Genomic DNA, 16,495 nt, shown 5'->3' with positions numbered 1-16,495 from the left:
CAACATGCCATTGGCTTTCTTCACTGCCTGCTGTACCAGCATGCTTCCTTTCAGTGACTGATGCACTAGGACACCCAGATCTCGTTGTACATCCCCTTTTCCTAACTTGACACCATTCAGATAATACTCTGCCTTCCTATTCTTACCCCCAAGGTAGATAACCTCACACTTATCCACATTAAACTGCATCTGCCATGCATCCGCCCACTCACACAACCTGTCCAAGTCACCCTGCAACCTCATAGCATCTTCCTCACAGTTCACACTGCCACCCAGCTTTGTATCGTCTGCAAATTTGCTAATGGTACTTTTAATCCCTTCAGTTTATTGTCACATGTACCGAGGTACAGAGACTGCGTCGCGAGATAACCAGTCAGCAGAAAGACAATACACGATTACAATCGAGCCATTTACAGTGTATAAGAAAATAACTGCAGATGCTGGTACAAATCGAAGGTACTTATTTCACAAAATGGTGGAGTAGCTCAGCGGGTCAGGCAGCATCTCAGGAGAGAAGGAATGGGTGACGTTTCCGGTCGAGTCTGAAGAAGGGTCTCGACCCGAAACGTCACCCATTCCTTCTCTCCTGAGATGCTGCCTGACCCGCTGAGTTACTCCAGTATTTTGTGAAATAAATACCTTCAATTACATTACACATACACGATAAGGGAATAATGTTTTAGTGCAAGGTAAAGTCCAAACAAAGATAGTCCGAGGGTCACCAATGAGGTAGATAGGAGTTCAGGACTGTTCTCTGGTTGTGTTAGGATGGTTCGGTTGCCTGATGACAGCTGGGACGAAACTCCCTGAATCTGGAGGTGTGCACTTCTGTACCTCTTACCCGATGGAGGAGGCGCAGGGAGGGGAGAAGAGGGGGTTTCAACCCGTCCTTGATAATGCTGCTGGCCTTGCCGAGGCAGCGTGAGGTGTAAATGGAAGGGACGTTGGTTTGTATGATGGGAAAAAAATGTGTTGGATATTTAAAAAAACGCAGATTTAGATTTTGAGATACAGCGTGGAAACGGGCCCTTCGGCCCACCGGGTCCGCGCCGCCCAGCGATCCCCGCACACTAACACTATCCTACACACACTAGGGACAATTTTTACATTTACCCAGTCAATTAATCTACATACGTCTTTGGAGTGTGGGAGGAAACCGAAGATCTCGGAGAAAACCCACGCAGGTCACGGGGAGAACGTACAAACTCCGTACAGACAGCGGCCGTAGTCAGGATCGAACCTGAGTCTCCGGCGCTGCATTCGCTGTAAGGCAGCAACTCTACCGCTGCACCACCGTGCCGCCCTGATGCTGGTTTAAATCGAAGGTAGACACAAACTGCTGGAGTAACTCAGCCGGACAGGTGGAGATGCTGCCTGACCCGCTGAGTTACTCCAGCATTTTGTTTCTACCCACGATTTGAACCAGCGTCTGCAGGTTTTTTTTTCCTACACATTTTGCTGCTCCACTGCGAAATCTCCTCAAAGTAGGTCAACTTTGAAGAAGTTCTCCTGAGACGCTGCCTGTCCTGCTGAGATACTCCAGCATTTTAGTGTCTACCTTTGGTTTGTGTGATGGTCCGGGCTGCGTCCGCAATTCTCTGCAAATTTCTTGCGGTCTCGGACGAAGTTGTTGGGCCAGAATGGCGGGACTGTCGTACGTTGAAAGACTGGAGCGACTGGGCTTGTATACACTGGAATTTAGAAGGATGAGAGGGGATCTTATCGAAACGTATAAGATTATTAAGGGGTTGGACACGTTAGAGGCAGGAAACATGTTCCCAATGTTGGGGGAGTCCTGAACCAGGGGCCACACACAGTTTAAGAATAAGGGGTAGGCCATTTAGAACGGAGATGAAGAAAAACTTTTCCAGTCAGAGTTGTGAATCTGTGGAATCCTCTGCCTCAGAAGGCAGTGGAGGCCAATTCTCTGAATGCATTCAAGAGAGAGCTAGATAGAGCTCGTAAGGATAGCGGAGTCAGGGGGTATGGGGAGAAGGCAGGAACGGGGTACTGATTGGTGAGAATGATCAGCCATGATCACAGTGAATGGCGGTGCGTACAGGCTCGAAGGGTCGAATGGCCTACTCCTGCACCTATTGTCTATAAGAAGATAAGTCTATACGAAGTACTCTTGAAACTTTGTCAGCACCAGAAATGCGTGCACTGCCTAGGTGAAGTCTGAATTGAATTGAATAAATGTTATTAGCCAAGTATGCACACAGACAAGAAGATCGACACAAAGTGCTGGAGTAACTCAGCGGGTCAGGCAGCATCCCTGGAGACAGGCATGTGAGTGAGGTCCAAAAATAAAAAGAAGAAAAGATCCAAGCTCTTGCAATGGGGGTCAAAATGTACATTACAAAATAAGGTGAATATGACACTGCACACAATAACATTTTGAAGTAAATTCGCACATTAATTGATAATCAGCCCAAAAAGGTGGTAACTGGCTTTTCTGTAGTGCTTTATATTTTAACCCAGTCTTGATTAATTTAGTTATATAATCTTGCACTTCAATTTAATATTTACTCATTACAGTTCCACCATTGATTTTCTGGCATTCTTGGTTCCAGAGCTTTGCTGGTTTATCCAGCCGGCCAAGGAAGTCACTCGGCGATGGGGATACACGTGCCGGCTCCAGCTGGGCTGAAGTTCCAGAGGCCCCGGCCGCAGGTTGCAAATTCAACCCACCGATCGGCCGTGGAAGTCCCGGTGAGGCTGAGATTGGCTGCCTTGCCCAGCCTAGGGGCCACATTTTCGGAGAGACTTCCAGGGCGCGCCGGGGAGATTTCTCGCAGAACCCCTAGCGACCTCTAGCGGAACCCTAGTGTCCATCTGAAGAAGGGCCTTGACCCGAAGCGTCACCCATTCCTTCTCTCCAAAGACGCTGCCTGACCCGCTGAGTTACTCCAGCATTTTGTGTCTACCTTCGATTTCAAGTTAGAAAAAGGGGACGTACAACGAGATCTGGGTGTCCTAGTGCATCAGCCACTCACTAAAAGGAAGCATGCAGGTACAGCAGGCAGTGAAGAAAGCCAATGGAATGTTGGCCTTCATAACAAGGGGAGTTGAGTATAGGAGCAAAGAGGTCCTTCTGCAGTTGTACAGGGCCCTGGTGAGACCGCACCTGGAGTACTGTGTGCAGTTTTGGTCTCCTAATTTGAGGAAGGATATTCTTGCTATTGAGGGCGTGCAGCGTAGGTTTACTAGGTTAATTCCCGGAATGGCGGGACTGTCGTACGTTGAAAGACTGGAGCGACTGGGCTTGTATACACTGGAATTTAGAAGGATGAGAGGGGATCTTATCGAAACGTATAAGATTATTAAGGGGTTGGACACGTTAGAGGCAGGAAACATGTTCCCAATGTTGGGGGAGTCCTGAACCAGGGGCCACACACAGTTTAAGAATAAGGGGTAGGCCATTTAGAACGGAGATGAAGAAAAACTTTTCCAGTCAGAGTTGTGAATCTGTGGAATCCTCTGCCTCAGAAGGCAGTGGAGGCCAATTCTCTGAATGCATTCAAGAGAGAGCTAGATAGAGCTCGTAAGGATAGCGGAGTCAGGGGGTATGGGGAGAAGGCAGGAACGGGGTACTGATTGGTGAGAATGATCAGCCATGATCACAGTGAATGGCGGTGCGTACAGGCTCGAAGGGTCGAATGGCCTACTCCTGCACCTATTGCCTATAAGAAGATAAGTCTATACGAAGTACTCTTGAAACTTTGTCAGCACCAGAAATGCGTGCACTGCCTAGGTGAAGTCTGAATTGAATTGAATAAATGTTATTAGCCAAGTATGCACACAGACAAGAAGATAGACACAAAGTGCTGGAGTAACTCAGCGGGTCAGGCAGCATCCCTGGAGACAGGCATGTGAGTGAGGTCCAAAAATAAAAAGAAGAAAAGATCCAAGCTCTTGCAATGGGGGTCAAAATGTACATTACAAAATAAGGTGAATATGACACTGCACACAATAACATTTTGAAGTAAATTCGCACATTAATTGATAATCAGCCCAAAAAGGTGGTAACTGGCTTTTCTGTAGTGCTTTCTTTATATTTTAACCCTGTCTTGATTAATTTAGTTATATAATCTTGCACTTCAATTTAATATTTACTCATTACAGTTCCACCATTGATTTTCTGGCATTCTTGGTTCCAGAGCTTTGCTGGTTTATCCAGCCGGCCAAGGAAGTCGCTCGGCGATGGGGATACACGTGCCGGCTCCAGCTGGGCTGAAGTTCCAGAGGCCCCGGCCGCAGGTTGCAAATTCAACCCACCGATCGGCCGTGGAAGTCCCGGTGAGGCTGAGATTGGCTGCCTTGCCCAGCCTAGGGGCCACATTTTCGGAGAGACTTCCAGGGCGCGCCGGGGAGATTTCTCGCAGAACCCCTAGCGACCTCTAGCGGAACCCTAGTGTCCATCTGAAGAAGGGCCTTGACCCGAAGCGTCACCCATTCCTTCTCTCCAAAGACGCTGCCTGACCCGCTGAGTTACTCCAGCATTTTGTGTCTACCTTCGATTTCAAGTTAGAAAAAGGGAACGTACAACGAGATCTGGGTGTCCTAGTGCATCAGCCACTCACTAAAAGGAAGCATGCAGGTACAGCAGGCAGTGAAGAAAGCCAATGGAATGTTGGCCTTCATAACAAGGGGAGTTGAGTATAGGAGCAAAGAGGTCCTTCTGCAGTTGTACAGGGCCCTGGTGAGACCGCACCTGGAGTACTGTGTGCAGTTTTGGTCTCCTAATTTGAGGAAGGATATTCTTGCTATTGAGGGCGTGCAGCGTAGGTTTACTAGGTTAATTCCCGGAATGGCAGGACTGTCGTATGTTGAAAGACTGGAGTGACTAGGCTTGTACACACTGGAATTTAGAAGGATGAGAGGGGATCTTATCGAAACATACAAGATTATTAAGGGGTTGGACACGTTAGAGGCAGGAAACACGTTCCCAATGTTGGGGGAGTCCAGAACCAGGGGCCACAGTTTAAGAATAAGGGGTAGGCCATTTAAAACGGAGACGAGGAAAAACATTTTCAGTCAGAGAGTTGTAAATCTGTGGAATTCTCTGCCTCAGAAGGCAGTGGAGGCCAATTGTCTGAATGCATTCAAGAGAGAGCTAGATAGAGCACTTAGGGATAGCGGAGTCAGGGGGTACGGGGAGAAGGCAGGAACGGGGTACTGATTGAGGATGATCAGTGAAGAAAGCCAATGGAATGTTGGCCTTCATAACAAGGGGAGTTGAGTATAGGAGGCATTGAATGGTGGCACTGGCTCGAGGGGCCGAATGGCCTCCTCCTGCACCGATTGTCTATTGTCTAAACCAGCATCTGCAGTTTTTTGTTCCCTACACATACAAGGAATGTGCCTTGGTGCTTTGCTCGCAAGTAACAACACGACGTACAGTAAACAATTAAGAATAAAACATTATAATTTAAGCACGCAAAAAATGAAATATAATACCAGAGCTTGATGATTTTACCGGAAAAAATCAAAGAATTTCACTGGAGGTCACGGTCACCCAGAGGTGAAAATAAAGTATCACCGGCCCTTCGGCCCTACTTGCCCACACCAATCAACATGTCCCACCTGCCCGCATTGGGCCCATGTACCCGTGCCTGCCCTCTCCATGTACCCGTGGAAATCAGTACCTGCTTGTACAGCCAGAGGAGCGAGCAGACGAGAGTGATGTCGGCCAGGGTGACCCGCTCTCCCACCAGGAAGGTCCTTGTCTTCAGATGCTCGTCCAGAACCGCCAGGACCTTCCTCACCTCCTCCTTGGCGTGTTCGGTGGCCTGGGGGGGGAGGGGGGGGGGGGGGGAGAACAGCGGTCAAAAGTGAAGCACTGGTTGAGGGAGTCATAGAAACGTAGAAAAAAGGTACAGGAGGAGGCCATTCGAGCTAGCATCGCCATTCATTGTCATCATGACTGACCGTCCACAATCAGTAAACCCGTGCCTGCCTTCTCCCCATATCCCTTGATTCCACTAGCCCCCAGAGCTCTATCTAACTCTCTCTTAAATCCATCCAGTGATTTGGCCTCCACTGCCCTCTGTGGCAGAGAATTCCACAAATTCACAACTCTCTGGGTGAAAAAGTTCCTTCTCACCTCAGTTTTAAATGGCCTCCCCTTTATTCTAAGACTGTGGCCCCTGGTTCTGGACTCCCCCAACATTGGGAACATTTTTCTTGCATCTAGCTTGTCCAGTTCTTTTATAATTTTGTGTGTTTCTATAAGATCCCCCCCCCTCTCATCCTTCTAAACTCCAGTGAATACACGCCTATTCTTTCCAATCTTACCTCGTACAACAGTCCCGCCATCCCGGGGATTAACCTGGTGAACCTACGCTGCACTGCCTCAATAGCAAGGATGCCCTTTCTCAAATTGGGAGACCAAAACAGTACACAATACTCCAGATGTGGTCTCACCAGGGCTCTATACAACTACAGAAGAACCTCTTTACTCCTATATTTAAATCCTCTCTAAAATCAGACTTGCTCCCCCTCACACATCAGGCAGGCTCCCCCTCAGTCAGTTAGTTTAATGTCACGTGTACTGAAGTACAGTCAAAAGACTTTGTTGACTAATGACTACTGTATCAATCGTAGCTTCGGTACACGAACGTCATAGAGTGGTACAGCGTGGAAATAGGCCCTTCGGCCCATCTATCGTACCCTCTCAGGTCGACACAAAATGCTGGAGCAACTCAGAGGGTCAGGCAGCATCTCTGGATAGAGGGAATGGGTGACGTTTCGGGCCGAGACCCTTCTTTAGACTGAAGGGTCTCGACCCGAAACGTCACCCGTTCCTTCTCTCCAGATATGCTGCCTGACCCGCTGAGTTACTCCAGCATTTTGTGCCCACTTTCGATTTAAACCAGCACCTGCAGTTCTTTCCTACATATCTTTCCCTCACCCCATAACCCTCGACACCCGTACCAATCAAGAATTTGTCGAACTCCGCCTTAAAAATATCCATTGACATGGCCTACACAGCCACCTGTGGCAATGAACTCCACAGATTCACCACCCTCTGAATGAAGAAATTCCTCCTCATCTCCTTTCTCAAAGATACGTCCTTTTATTCTGAGGTGGTGCCTTCTGGGCCTAGATAGAAGGGTGGTGGGTGTATGGAACAAGCTGCCAGAGGAGGTAGTTGAGCCTGGGACTATCCCAACATTTAAAAAACAGTTGGACAGGTCCATGGATAGAACAGGCTTGGAGGGATATGGACCAAACATAGGCAGGTGGGACTAGTGTAGCTGGGACATGTTGGCTGGTGTGGGCAATTTGGGCCGAAGGGCCCGTTTCCACGCTGTATCACGCTATGATTCTCGAAATAGTGGAAACATCCTCTCCACATCCACTCTATCCAGGCCTTTCAATCTTTGAAACACTCTTGGATTCTCTCAGAATGTTCACCAGTGTGAACTGCTAAGGCCTTCAATAAAACGACTTGTTCAAGAAACTCACCACTGATCCACGCGTGCGTCTGTTCCTATCTGAGCCGGGCCCAAAGTAAATCCAGATTCAGGGTAAAGACAGATAGACAACAGGTGCAGGAGGAGGCCATTCGGCCCTTCGAGCCAGCACCGCCATTCAATGTGATCATGGCTGATCATTCTCAATCAGTACCCCGTTCCTGCCTCCTCCCCATACCCCCTGACTCCGCTATCCTTAAGAGCTCTATCTAGCTCTCTCTTGAATGCATTCAGAGAATTGGCCTCCACTGCCTTCCGAGGCAGAGAATTCCACAGATTCACAATTCTCTGACTGAAAAGGTTTTTCCTCGTCTCAGTTCTAAATGGCCGACCCCTTATTCTTAAACTGTGGCCCCTTGTTCTGGACTCCCCCAACATCAGGAACATGTTTCCTGCCTCTAACGTGTCCAACCCCTTAATAATCTTATACGCTTCAATAAGGTCTCCTCTCATCCTTCTAAATTCCAGTGTATACAAGCCTAGTCGTTCCAGTCTATCAACATGATGATGAAAGCCCCTCTTACAGTTTGTGTCAGAGATACAGCATGGTACAGACCCATCTGCCCACGCCAACCATTGGCTACCCGTTCACACTAATTCTACGTTTAGGAATACAGCGCAGAAACATGCCCTTTTGGCCCACCGGGTCCGTGCCGACCAGCGATCCCCACACATTAACACGATCCTACACCCACTAGGGACAATTGTTTACATTTACCAAGCCAATTAACCTACAAACCTGCACGTCTTTGGAGCGTGGGAGGAAACCGAAGATCTCGGAGGAGGTCACGCGGAGAACGTGATAATAAATCAAAGATAATAGAGCAGAGCAAGATAGACCACTCGACCCTAAAACCCGTAGTGTGTCAGGGTGCCATTTTAGTAGGCAGAAACATTTAAAAAGAAAAATAACAAAAATCTGTGAATAGATAGATGAGATATATTCTGCATTTTTATGGTATCATCACACATGATACCATGTTCCTCCAAAACTCTGATTACACCGCGAGAGGCATAGCGAACGGCGGCTTTTGCCTACTAAAATGGCGGACGTTACGCCCCTTTGCGTACTGCACTTCAGTACAGGCGATTTCGACGGAGTGGTCCATCTTGCGCCACTAGTGCCTTTGGTACAAACTCCGTGCAGGCAGCGCCCGTAGTCGGGATGGAACCCGGGGCTCCGGCGCGGCATTCTCCGCACAGCGGCGTCCCTACCGCCGCGTCGCGCTGAGGTTGCCTGGGAGCCGATTGCGGAGGTCGGAGAGCGGAAGCGCCGACCCACCTGCTTGTTGTACTGCATGATCCCCAGGGTGGGGAAGACCCAGGTGCTGGCCGGGGGGATGATGTCGTTGTCGGCGAAGCCGACCCACTGGAGGACCTGGGCGCCCGACTCCCGCGTCGCCCCTCGGAGGTCGTCGTTGGCCACTGGCGGGAGAGAGGGAAAGAAGACGGGCGCGGTCAGCGGCGGCACTCGAAACCGCGCGGCGGAGCGAGGGGAAGTGGCGGGGAGAAGGGAGAGGAAGCGTAGAAAACAGGTGCAGAGTACTCTTAGGGCTAAGGGAATCAAGGGATATGGGGGGAAAAAAGCAGGAACGGGGTACTGATTTTTGATCAGCCATGATCATATTTTATATATTTAGATTTAGAGATACAGCGTGGAAACAGGCCCTTTGGCCCACCGAGTCCGCGCCGCCCAGCGATCCCCGCACACTAACACTATCCCACACACACTAGGGACAATTTTTACATTTATCCAGTCAATCAACCTACATACCTGTACGTCTTTGGAGTACTGTACGTATTATCATATCATATCATATCATATATATACAGCCGGAAACAGGCCTTTTCGGCCCTCCAAGTCCGTGCCGCCCAGTGATCCCCGTACATTAACTATCCTACACCCACTAGGGACAATTTTTCACATTTACCCAACCAATTAACCTACATGCCTGTACGTCTTTGGAGTGTGGGAGGAAACCGAAGATCTCGGAGAAAACCCACGCAGGTCACGGGGAGAACGTACAAACTCCTTACAGTGCAGCACCCATAGTCAGGATCGAACCTGAGTCTCCGGCGCTGCATTCGCTGTAAAGCAGCAACTCTACCGCTGCGCTACCGTGCCGCCGGTATTGAACTGGCTGGGAGAAGAGGAATACTTTGCGACCGCAGGTAGATGGACAAGCGAGGAATCCTTACCGTAATAAGCAATGGCGTTGCTCTCGAACACACGGAAGCCATCGTCACCTTCGAACGCTGGGACCTGGGGCAGAAGCAGAGGCCTTGTGAGCGGTGTGGGGTGTACAGGAGACGCTGCTGCCGTGAACTGAGTGAGGCAGGGCTTCTCGCTCTCTGTCACATCTTAACCTCCTTGCAGGGCAACGCGGGCTAGTTTTTGCTTTACACAGAGGGTGGTGAGGGCCTGGAACGCGCTGCCAGAGGAGGAGGGGGGACGGTCGAGACCCGACCTTTGTTTTCTGTGTCGTGTCTCTGATCCCGCTGCGGCCTACCATCAGCCATGCACCTGGAGCTGGCGGGCTCCGGCTGGGACCACCTGGGCTCTGGTTTGCAGAGCCCACCGCCCGGACTCACCACCTGCGGCGCTGGCTGCCTTCGGAGGCTGCGGGAGCGGCTGCGACTCGTCTCCGGAGGCTTTGGCGCGGGCCGCGTGGACGTCGGAAGCCCGCAGGCCCCTGGGTGGGGGCCGACATCGGGAGCTCCGGCAGCGTCTTCGCCTGCCCCAAATCGCGGAGCTTGGGTCGGCCCGCCGCGGGCCTTTCACCATCCGGCGCGGCCTGAAATAGGCCGCGGGATTTTCTCCGCCCGGCGGGGGCTTCAATGTGGGGAGCCCCAACGTGGCAACTCCAACAGCCTGACCGCGGGAGAAGACGGCAGGGGAAGAGAAAAGACATTCTGGCCTTCCATCACAGTGAGGAGGGGACTGGAGGAGACTCACTGTGATGGATGTTTCTTTTGTTTGGTGTTGGTTATGATTGTGTGTTATTGCATTTTTATCGATTATTCTTATTGGTCTTATTGTTGAACTGCGGGTCATTTTTCATTTCACTGCACATTTATGTGTATGTGACAAATAAATTGACTATTGATTGACTATTGGAGACAGAGACGTTAGCGGTGTCTAAGAGACTTTTAGATAGGCACGCGGAGAGTCTCGACCCGAAACATCACCTATTTCTTTTCTCCCGGAGATGCTGTCTGACCCACTGGGCTACTCCAGCATTTTGTGTCCACCTTCGATTTAAACCAGCACCTGCAGTTCTTTCCTACACAGGGAATAGTTACGTTTAATAACGTCACGTGTACCGAGGTACAGTGAAAAGCTTCTTCTGTTGCGTGCCTCAGTCAGCAAAACTTTAGACGTGGCGCAGCGGTAGAGCTGCTGCCTTGCAACCCCAGAGACCCAGGTTCGATCCTGACTACGGGTGCTGTCTGTACGGAGTTTGCAAGGTCTCCCTGTGACTGCCTGTGCCTGGAATCCTCCCACATTCCAAAGATGTGCAGGTTTGCGGGTTCACTAGGTTAATTCCCGGAATGGCGGGAATATCATATGTTGAAAGACTGGAGCGACTGGGCTTGTATACACTGGAATTTGGAAGGGTGAGAGGAGATCTTATCGAAACGTATAAGATTATTAAGGGGTTGGACACGTTAGGAGGCAGGAAACATGTTCCCAATGTTGGGGGAGTCCGGAACAAGGGGCCACAGTTTAAGAATAAGGGGTAGGCCATTTAGAACTGAGATGAGGAAAAACTTTTTCAGTCAGTTGTGAATCTGTGGAATTCTCTGCCTCAGAACGCAGTGGAGGCCAATTCCCTGGATGCATTCAAGAGAGAGCTGGATAGAGCTCTTAAAGATAGCGGAGTCAGGGGGTATGGGGAGAAGGCAGGAACGGGGTACTGATTGAGAACGATCAGCCATGATCACATTGAATGGCGGTGCTGGCTCGAAGGGCCGAATGGCCTCCTCCTGCGCCTATTGTCTATTAATTTGGATTCTGTAAATTGTCTCCAGTCTGCGGGGTGGAACTGGTGTAGGGGTAATCGCCGGGCGGAGTGGACTCAGTGAGTGTGGGAATGGGAGGGGGAGTTAAAAGTGTTGAGCAACTGGGAGATTTAGGCTCATAAGACAAAACAGCAGAATTGGGCTGTTCAGCCCATCGAATTTATTCTGCCGTTCAATCGGCATTAGGGGTGCCACAATGGCGTAACGGTAAACAATAGGTGCAGGAGGAGGCCATTTGGCCCTTCGAGCCAGCACCACCATTTAATGTGATCATGGTTGATTATTCACAATCAGTAACCCGTGCCTGCCTTCTCCCCATACCCCCTGACTCCGCTATCTGTAAGAGCTCTATCTAGCTGCCAAAGATTTCCCTGCCACATCTCCAAAATTAAAAACTAAAGGTAGAGCCCAGCAACAGGCCCTTTGGCCCACTGAGTCCACACCGACCAGCAGTCACCCCGTACATTACATTATGCTCCAGTTTTATTTTTAGTGATACAGCACGGAAACATGCCCTTTCGGCCCACCGGGTCCGCGCCGCCCAGCGATCCCTGCACATTAACACTATCCTACACACACCAGGGACAATTTTTGCATTTGCCCAGCCAATTAACCTACATACCTGTACGTCTTTGGAGTGTGGGAGGAAACCGAAGATCTCGGAGAAAACCCACGCAGGTCACGGGGAGAACGTACAAACTCCGCCCGTAGTCAGGATCGAACCCGAGTCTCCGGCGCTGCATTCGCTGTAAGGCAGCAACTCTACCGCTGCGCCACCGTGCCGCCCCTCGTGATTCCACTCTACACGATTACAACCAAGCCGCGCAGTGTATAGATGCAGGATCATGGGTGGACAGAAGACTAAGGGCGCAGTTGGTGTGGGAAATGCTGCTGTTCAAATAAGGATTTAAGAGAGGGGAGCGATTGCAATGAGTGATAGCAGAACCACTTCTGGAACCAGAACACAGAGTCGACAGGCCTGAACGCCATCTTAATAGAGGGATACGGTCATTTACAGGCAGCTTAGATCAATATAACTTGGCACTGACTCGAACACTATGGGCCGATGGGCCCCTTCTTGAGTTGTCGTGCTCTTTGTTCAAAATTCCTCTCCTCTCTCTTGGGGAAACGAAAGTATTTTAGTTTAGTTTAGTTTAGAGATACAGCGCGGAAACGGGCCCTTCGGCCCACCGGGTCCGCGCCGCCCAGCGATCCCCGCACACTAACACAACACCCACTAGGGACAATTTTTACATTTTAGCCTCCGAATTAAAGGGCGCTCTTTTAGAATGGAGGGGAGGAGGAACCTGTTTAGTCGAGAGGGTGGTTAAATCTGTGCAACTCAGAGAGCAGTGGAGGCCAAGACAGCGGATATTTTTACGGCAAAGACAGACAAATTCTTGCTTGGAACGGGTGTCCAAGTGTTACGGCAAAGATACTAGAGGAGCAAGATAGACCACTCGACCCTAAAAACCGTAGTATGTCACGGCGCCATTTTAGTAGGCAGAAACTTGCAAACATTTAAAAACAAAAATCTGTGAATTGATAGATGAGATGTATTCTGCATTTTAACGGTATCACCACACATACTGTTCCCCCACAACACTGATTACACTGCGAGAGGCAGAGCGAACGGCGGGTTTTGCCTACTAAAATGGCTCCTTTGCGTACTACACTTCAGGATAGTCGATTTCAACGGGGTGGTCCATCTTGTTCCTCTAGTATCTTTGGGTTTCGGGGAGAAGGCAGGAAAATGGGATTAGGAGGGAGAGATGAGCCATGATTGAATGGCGGAGTGGACTCGATGGGCCGAATGGTCCAATTCTACTCCTATAACTTGTGAAAATACAAAGTGCTCGAGGAACTCAGCGGGTCAGGCAGCATTTGTGGAGAACAAGGCTAGGTGACGTTTCGGGTCGGGACCCTACTTCAGTATCTTCCGCATTGTTATCAGTCTCTTGAATGAACTTCTCAGAAGCTAAGGGTGTATTCCCAAACTTCCAATTTAGGTCCGCCTACCTACCTGATCTCCCGGTTGCTCAACGTTTTAATTCCCCCTCCCATTCCCAATCTGATCTTTCTGTCCTGGGCCTCCTCCATTGTCAGAGTGAGGCCCAGCGCAAATTGGAGGAACAGCACCTCATATTTCGCTTGGGCAGCTCAAGTCAATGTATAAACATTGACTTCTCTAACTTCAAATAGCCCTTGCTTTCCCTCTCACTCCATCCCCTCCCTTTCAATAGTCAAGTCGTTTATTTGTCACATACACATAAATGTGTAGTGAAATGAAAAATTACCCGCAGTTCAACAATAAGACCAATAAGAATAATCAATAAAAATGCAATGGGAGAACTTTCCCAGTTCTCCGACCAGTCTTACTGTCTCCGACTACATTTTATCTGTTCCAACTCCTCTGACATCAGTCTGAAGAAGGGTCTCGACCCGAAACGTCACCCATTCCTTCTCTCCAGAGATGCTGCCTGACCCGCTGAGTTACTCCAGCATTTTGTGTCTACCTTCCAATCTACCTTGTTGCAGCCCTTACACTTTTTTTTGTTGGGAATATGCACTTTCTTGAATTCAGTTTTTAGTTTAGTTGAGTTCAGATACAGCGAGGAAACAGGCCCTTTGGCCAAGAGTCCACACCAACCAGCGATCCCCGCACATAAACAATTTCCTACATACCCTCGGGACAATTTACAATTTTACCAAAGCTAATTAACCTACAAGCCTGTACGCCTTGGAGTGTGGAAGGAAAACGGAGTGCCCGGGGAAAACCCACGCAGGTCACGGGGAGAACGTACAAACTCTGTATAGACAAGCACCAAACCCGGGTCTCAGGCACTGTAAGGCAGCAACCCTACCGCTGCGCCACCGACTTTTCTCGAATGTTTCAGCATGAAAACAGGCCCTTTGCACCACCGCGTGAAGGTCGACCATTGATCAAGCTTTCACGCTGGTTCAGTTTTCGTTTACAGTCGGCCATTTTGATTTGGGACCCTCCGTCTGAAACATCGTCAGTCGAAACCATCGACGCCTGCTAGATTTTTCTAGTCGATTGTGACTCCGTAAATCCTGGGATTTGTCTTAGGGCGGCACGTTGAGTAGCGGTAGCTACTGCCTTACAACGGGTTCGATCCTGACCACGGGTGCTGTCTGTACGGAGTTTGCACGTTCTCCCCGTGACCTGCGCGGGTTTACCCCCCCCCCCACCCCCGAGATCTTCGGTTTCCTCCCACACTCCAAAGACGCGCAGGTCTGTAGGTTAACTGGCTTGGTATTAATGTACAAATGTTAAATTGTTGTTCGTGGGTGTACGGCAGTGTTAACGTGCGGGGATCGCTGGTCGGCGCGGACTCGGTGGGCCTGTTTTCGCGCTGCATCTCTAAACTAAACCGGGAATCCTTTGCATACCTCACGAGCATCAGACGCAGATAGTAACGGGATACTTGAAGGGAGGGTGTGGGAATGTCGAGAGGACTGGGGCAGGTGCTGGGACATTAAGCTCTCCGGGGGAGTTTCTGCGCTGGCCGGCAGAGTAAGGGGCGAAAGGTGCCCACGTGCCTGACGTCCAGTCAGAATTTCCCTCCCGCCTTCTGCCCTGCAACCCCCCCCCTCCCCCCAACTTTCCAGGACTGCGTGGCAGATGGCCTAGCACCAATGGAGAGTGGAGTGGGTGAGGATAGTTCTGTCATTGGCGTGGAGCAAATGGTGGGGGGGGAGTGAGGTCGGGGGGGTGAAGATAGAGGGGGAGGAATAGGAGAGGGAGGCGGGACGGGGAATGGGGTAAAGTGGGGAATGGGGGCCCGAGAGAGGGGGAATGAGAGAGTTGAAGAAGTTAAAGGGGAATTCGGAAGGGAGGAATGGGAAGCAGAGTGGGGAATGGGGAGTTTGGGAAGGGGAGGTTAAGTGGGATGGAGTGGGGAATTGGGGAATTTGGGGAGGAGGGAAGAGAGTGGGGGATGGGGTAGTTTCAGTAGGAATGGGGAAAACAAGGAATGGAGATGGTGGGAGAGTGTGAAATGGAAAGGGAGGGGAGTGGAAATTGGGGGGGGGGGTTGGGAGAGGAGTTCAGGAAGAGTGGAGTGGGGAATGGGGATTCAGGAGGCAGGAGAGCAGGGAATAGGGAGGAGAGAGTGTGGGAAATAGGGGGGTGGCAGGTGAAATGAGGATTTTGGGAGGGAGAAGAGTGGGGTGTGGTGGGTTTGGGAGGGGAGGAGGGAGCAGGATTGGGGATGGTTGTAGAGTGGGAAATGGATGGGAGAGGGTGGAGGAATTAATGGGGAAGGAGTTAACGGGAAGCGGGGTTAATGAGAGGGTTAATGAGGGGGGATTAATGGGGGGAATTAATGGGGAGGGGGGTTTATCGGGGAGGGGGGTTTATCGGGGAGGGGGGAAATGGGGAGGGGAGAGAATGGGGGGAAATGGGGAGGGGAGAGAATGAGGGGAGGGGGGTTAATGGGGAGGAGGGCATGAGGGGAGGGGGGCTGAGTGGGGGGGAATGAGGGGAGGGGGGAATGAGGGGGGAGAAGACGGGGGGGAGAAGACGAGGGGGGAGAAGACGGAGGGGGGAGAGAAGATGGGGGGGGGAGGAGACGGGGGGGTGGGGGGAGAAGACGGGGGGAGAGAAGGCAGAGGGGAGAATGAGCGGAGGGGGTTAATGGGGAGGAGGGCATGAGGGGAGGGGGGCATGAGGGGTGTGGGGAATGAGTGGGGGGAAGAAGACAGAGGGGGGAAGAAGACAGAGGGGGGGAGAAGACAGAGGGGGGAGAAGACAGAGGGGGGAGAAGTCAGGGGGTGGAGACAGGGGGAGGGGGGTGAAGACAGGGGAGGGGGAGAAGACGGGGGGGGGGGGGGGGCAAGGCATGTGGGGAGGGGGGTTAATGGGGAGGAGGGCATGATGGGAGGGGGACATGAGTGGGGGGGGAGAATGAGTGGGGGGGGAATGAGGGGATTTTGAGAAGGGGGGAGGGTTTGAGAAGACAGAGGGGGGG

General features: G+C 50.9%; 2 protein-coding genes across 2 annotated transcripts in view; one reads left to right on the top strand and one right to left on the bottom strand.

Moving 5' to 3' along the window:
* Nucleotides 1–9,745, bottom strand: part of eef1g (eukaryotic translation elongation factor 1 gamma) — a 28,478-nt gene extending 18,733 nt beyond the window's left edge. Inside the window, exons 1-3 of the mRNA XM_078428196.1 lie at nt 9,678–9,745; nt 8,761–8,903; nt 5,649–5,792 (exon numbers count right to left, since the gene is read on the bottom strand). Coding sequence (XP_078284322.1) covers nt 5,649–5,792; nt 8,761–8,778 — 162 coding nt within the window. The 5' untranslated portion in view covers nt 8,779–8,903; nt 9,678–9,745. The remainder of the gene's footprint in view (nt 1–5,648; nt 5,793–8,760; nt 8,904–9,677) is intronic.
* LOC144609637 (transmembrane protein 179B-like) overlaps nt 8,819–16,495 on the top strand; it is a 20,750-nt gene continuing 13,073 nt past the window's right edge. The window contains exon 1 of the mRNA XM_078428137.1: nt 8,819–8,977. Within this exon, the coding sequence (XP_078284263.1) occupies nt 8,819–8,977 (159 nt within the window). The remainder of the gene's footprint in view (nt 8,978–16,495) is intronic.

This window comes from Rhinoraja longicauda, chromosome 34, assembly GCF_053455715.1.
Source record: "Rhinoraja longicauda isolate Sanriku21f chromosome 34, sRhiLon1.1, whole genome shotgun sequence".
NCBI lineage: Eukaryota > Metazoa > Chordata > Chondrichthyes > Rajiformes > Arhynchobatidae > Rhinoraja > Rhinoraja longicauda.
Note: the sequence above shows the minus strand (reverse complement) of the source record. Positions and strands in the feature narration are given on the sequence as shown.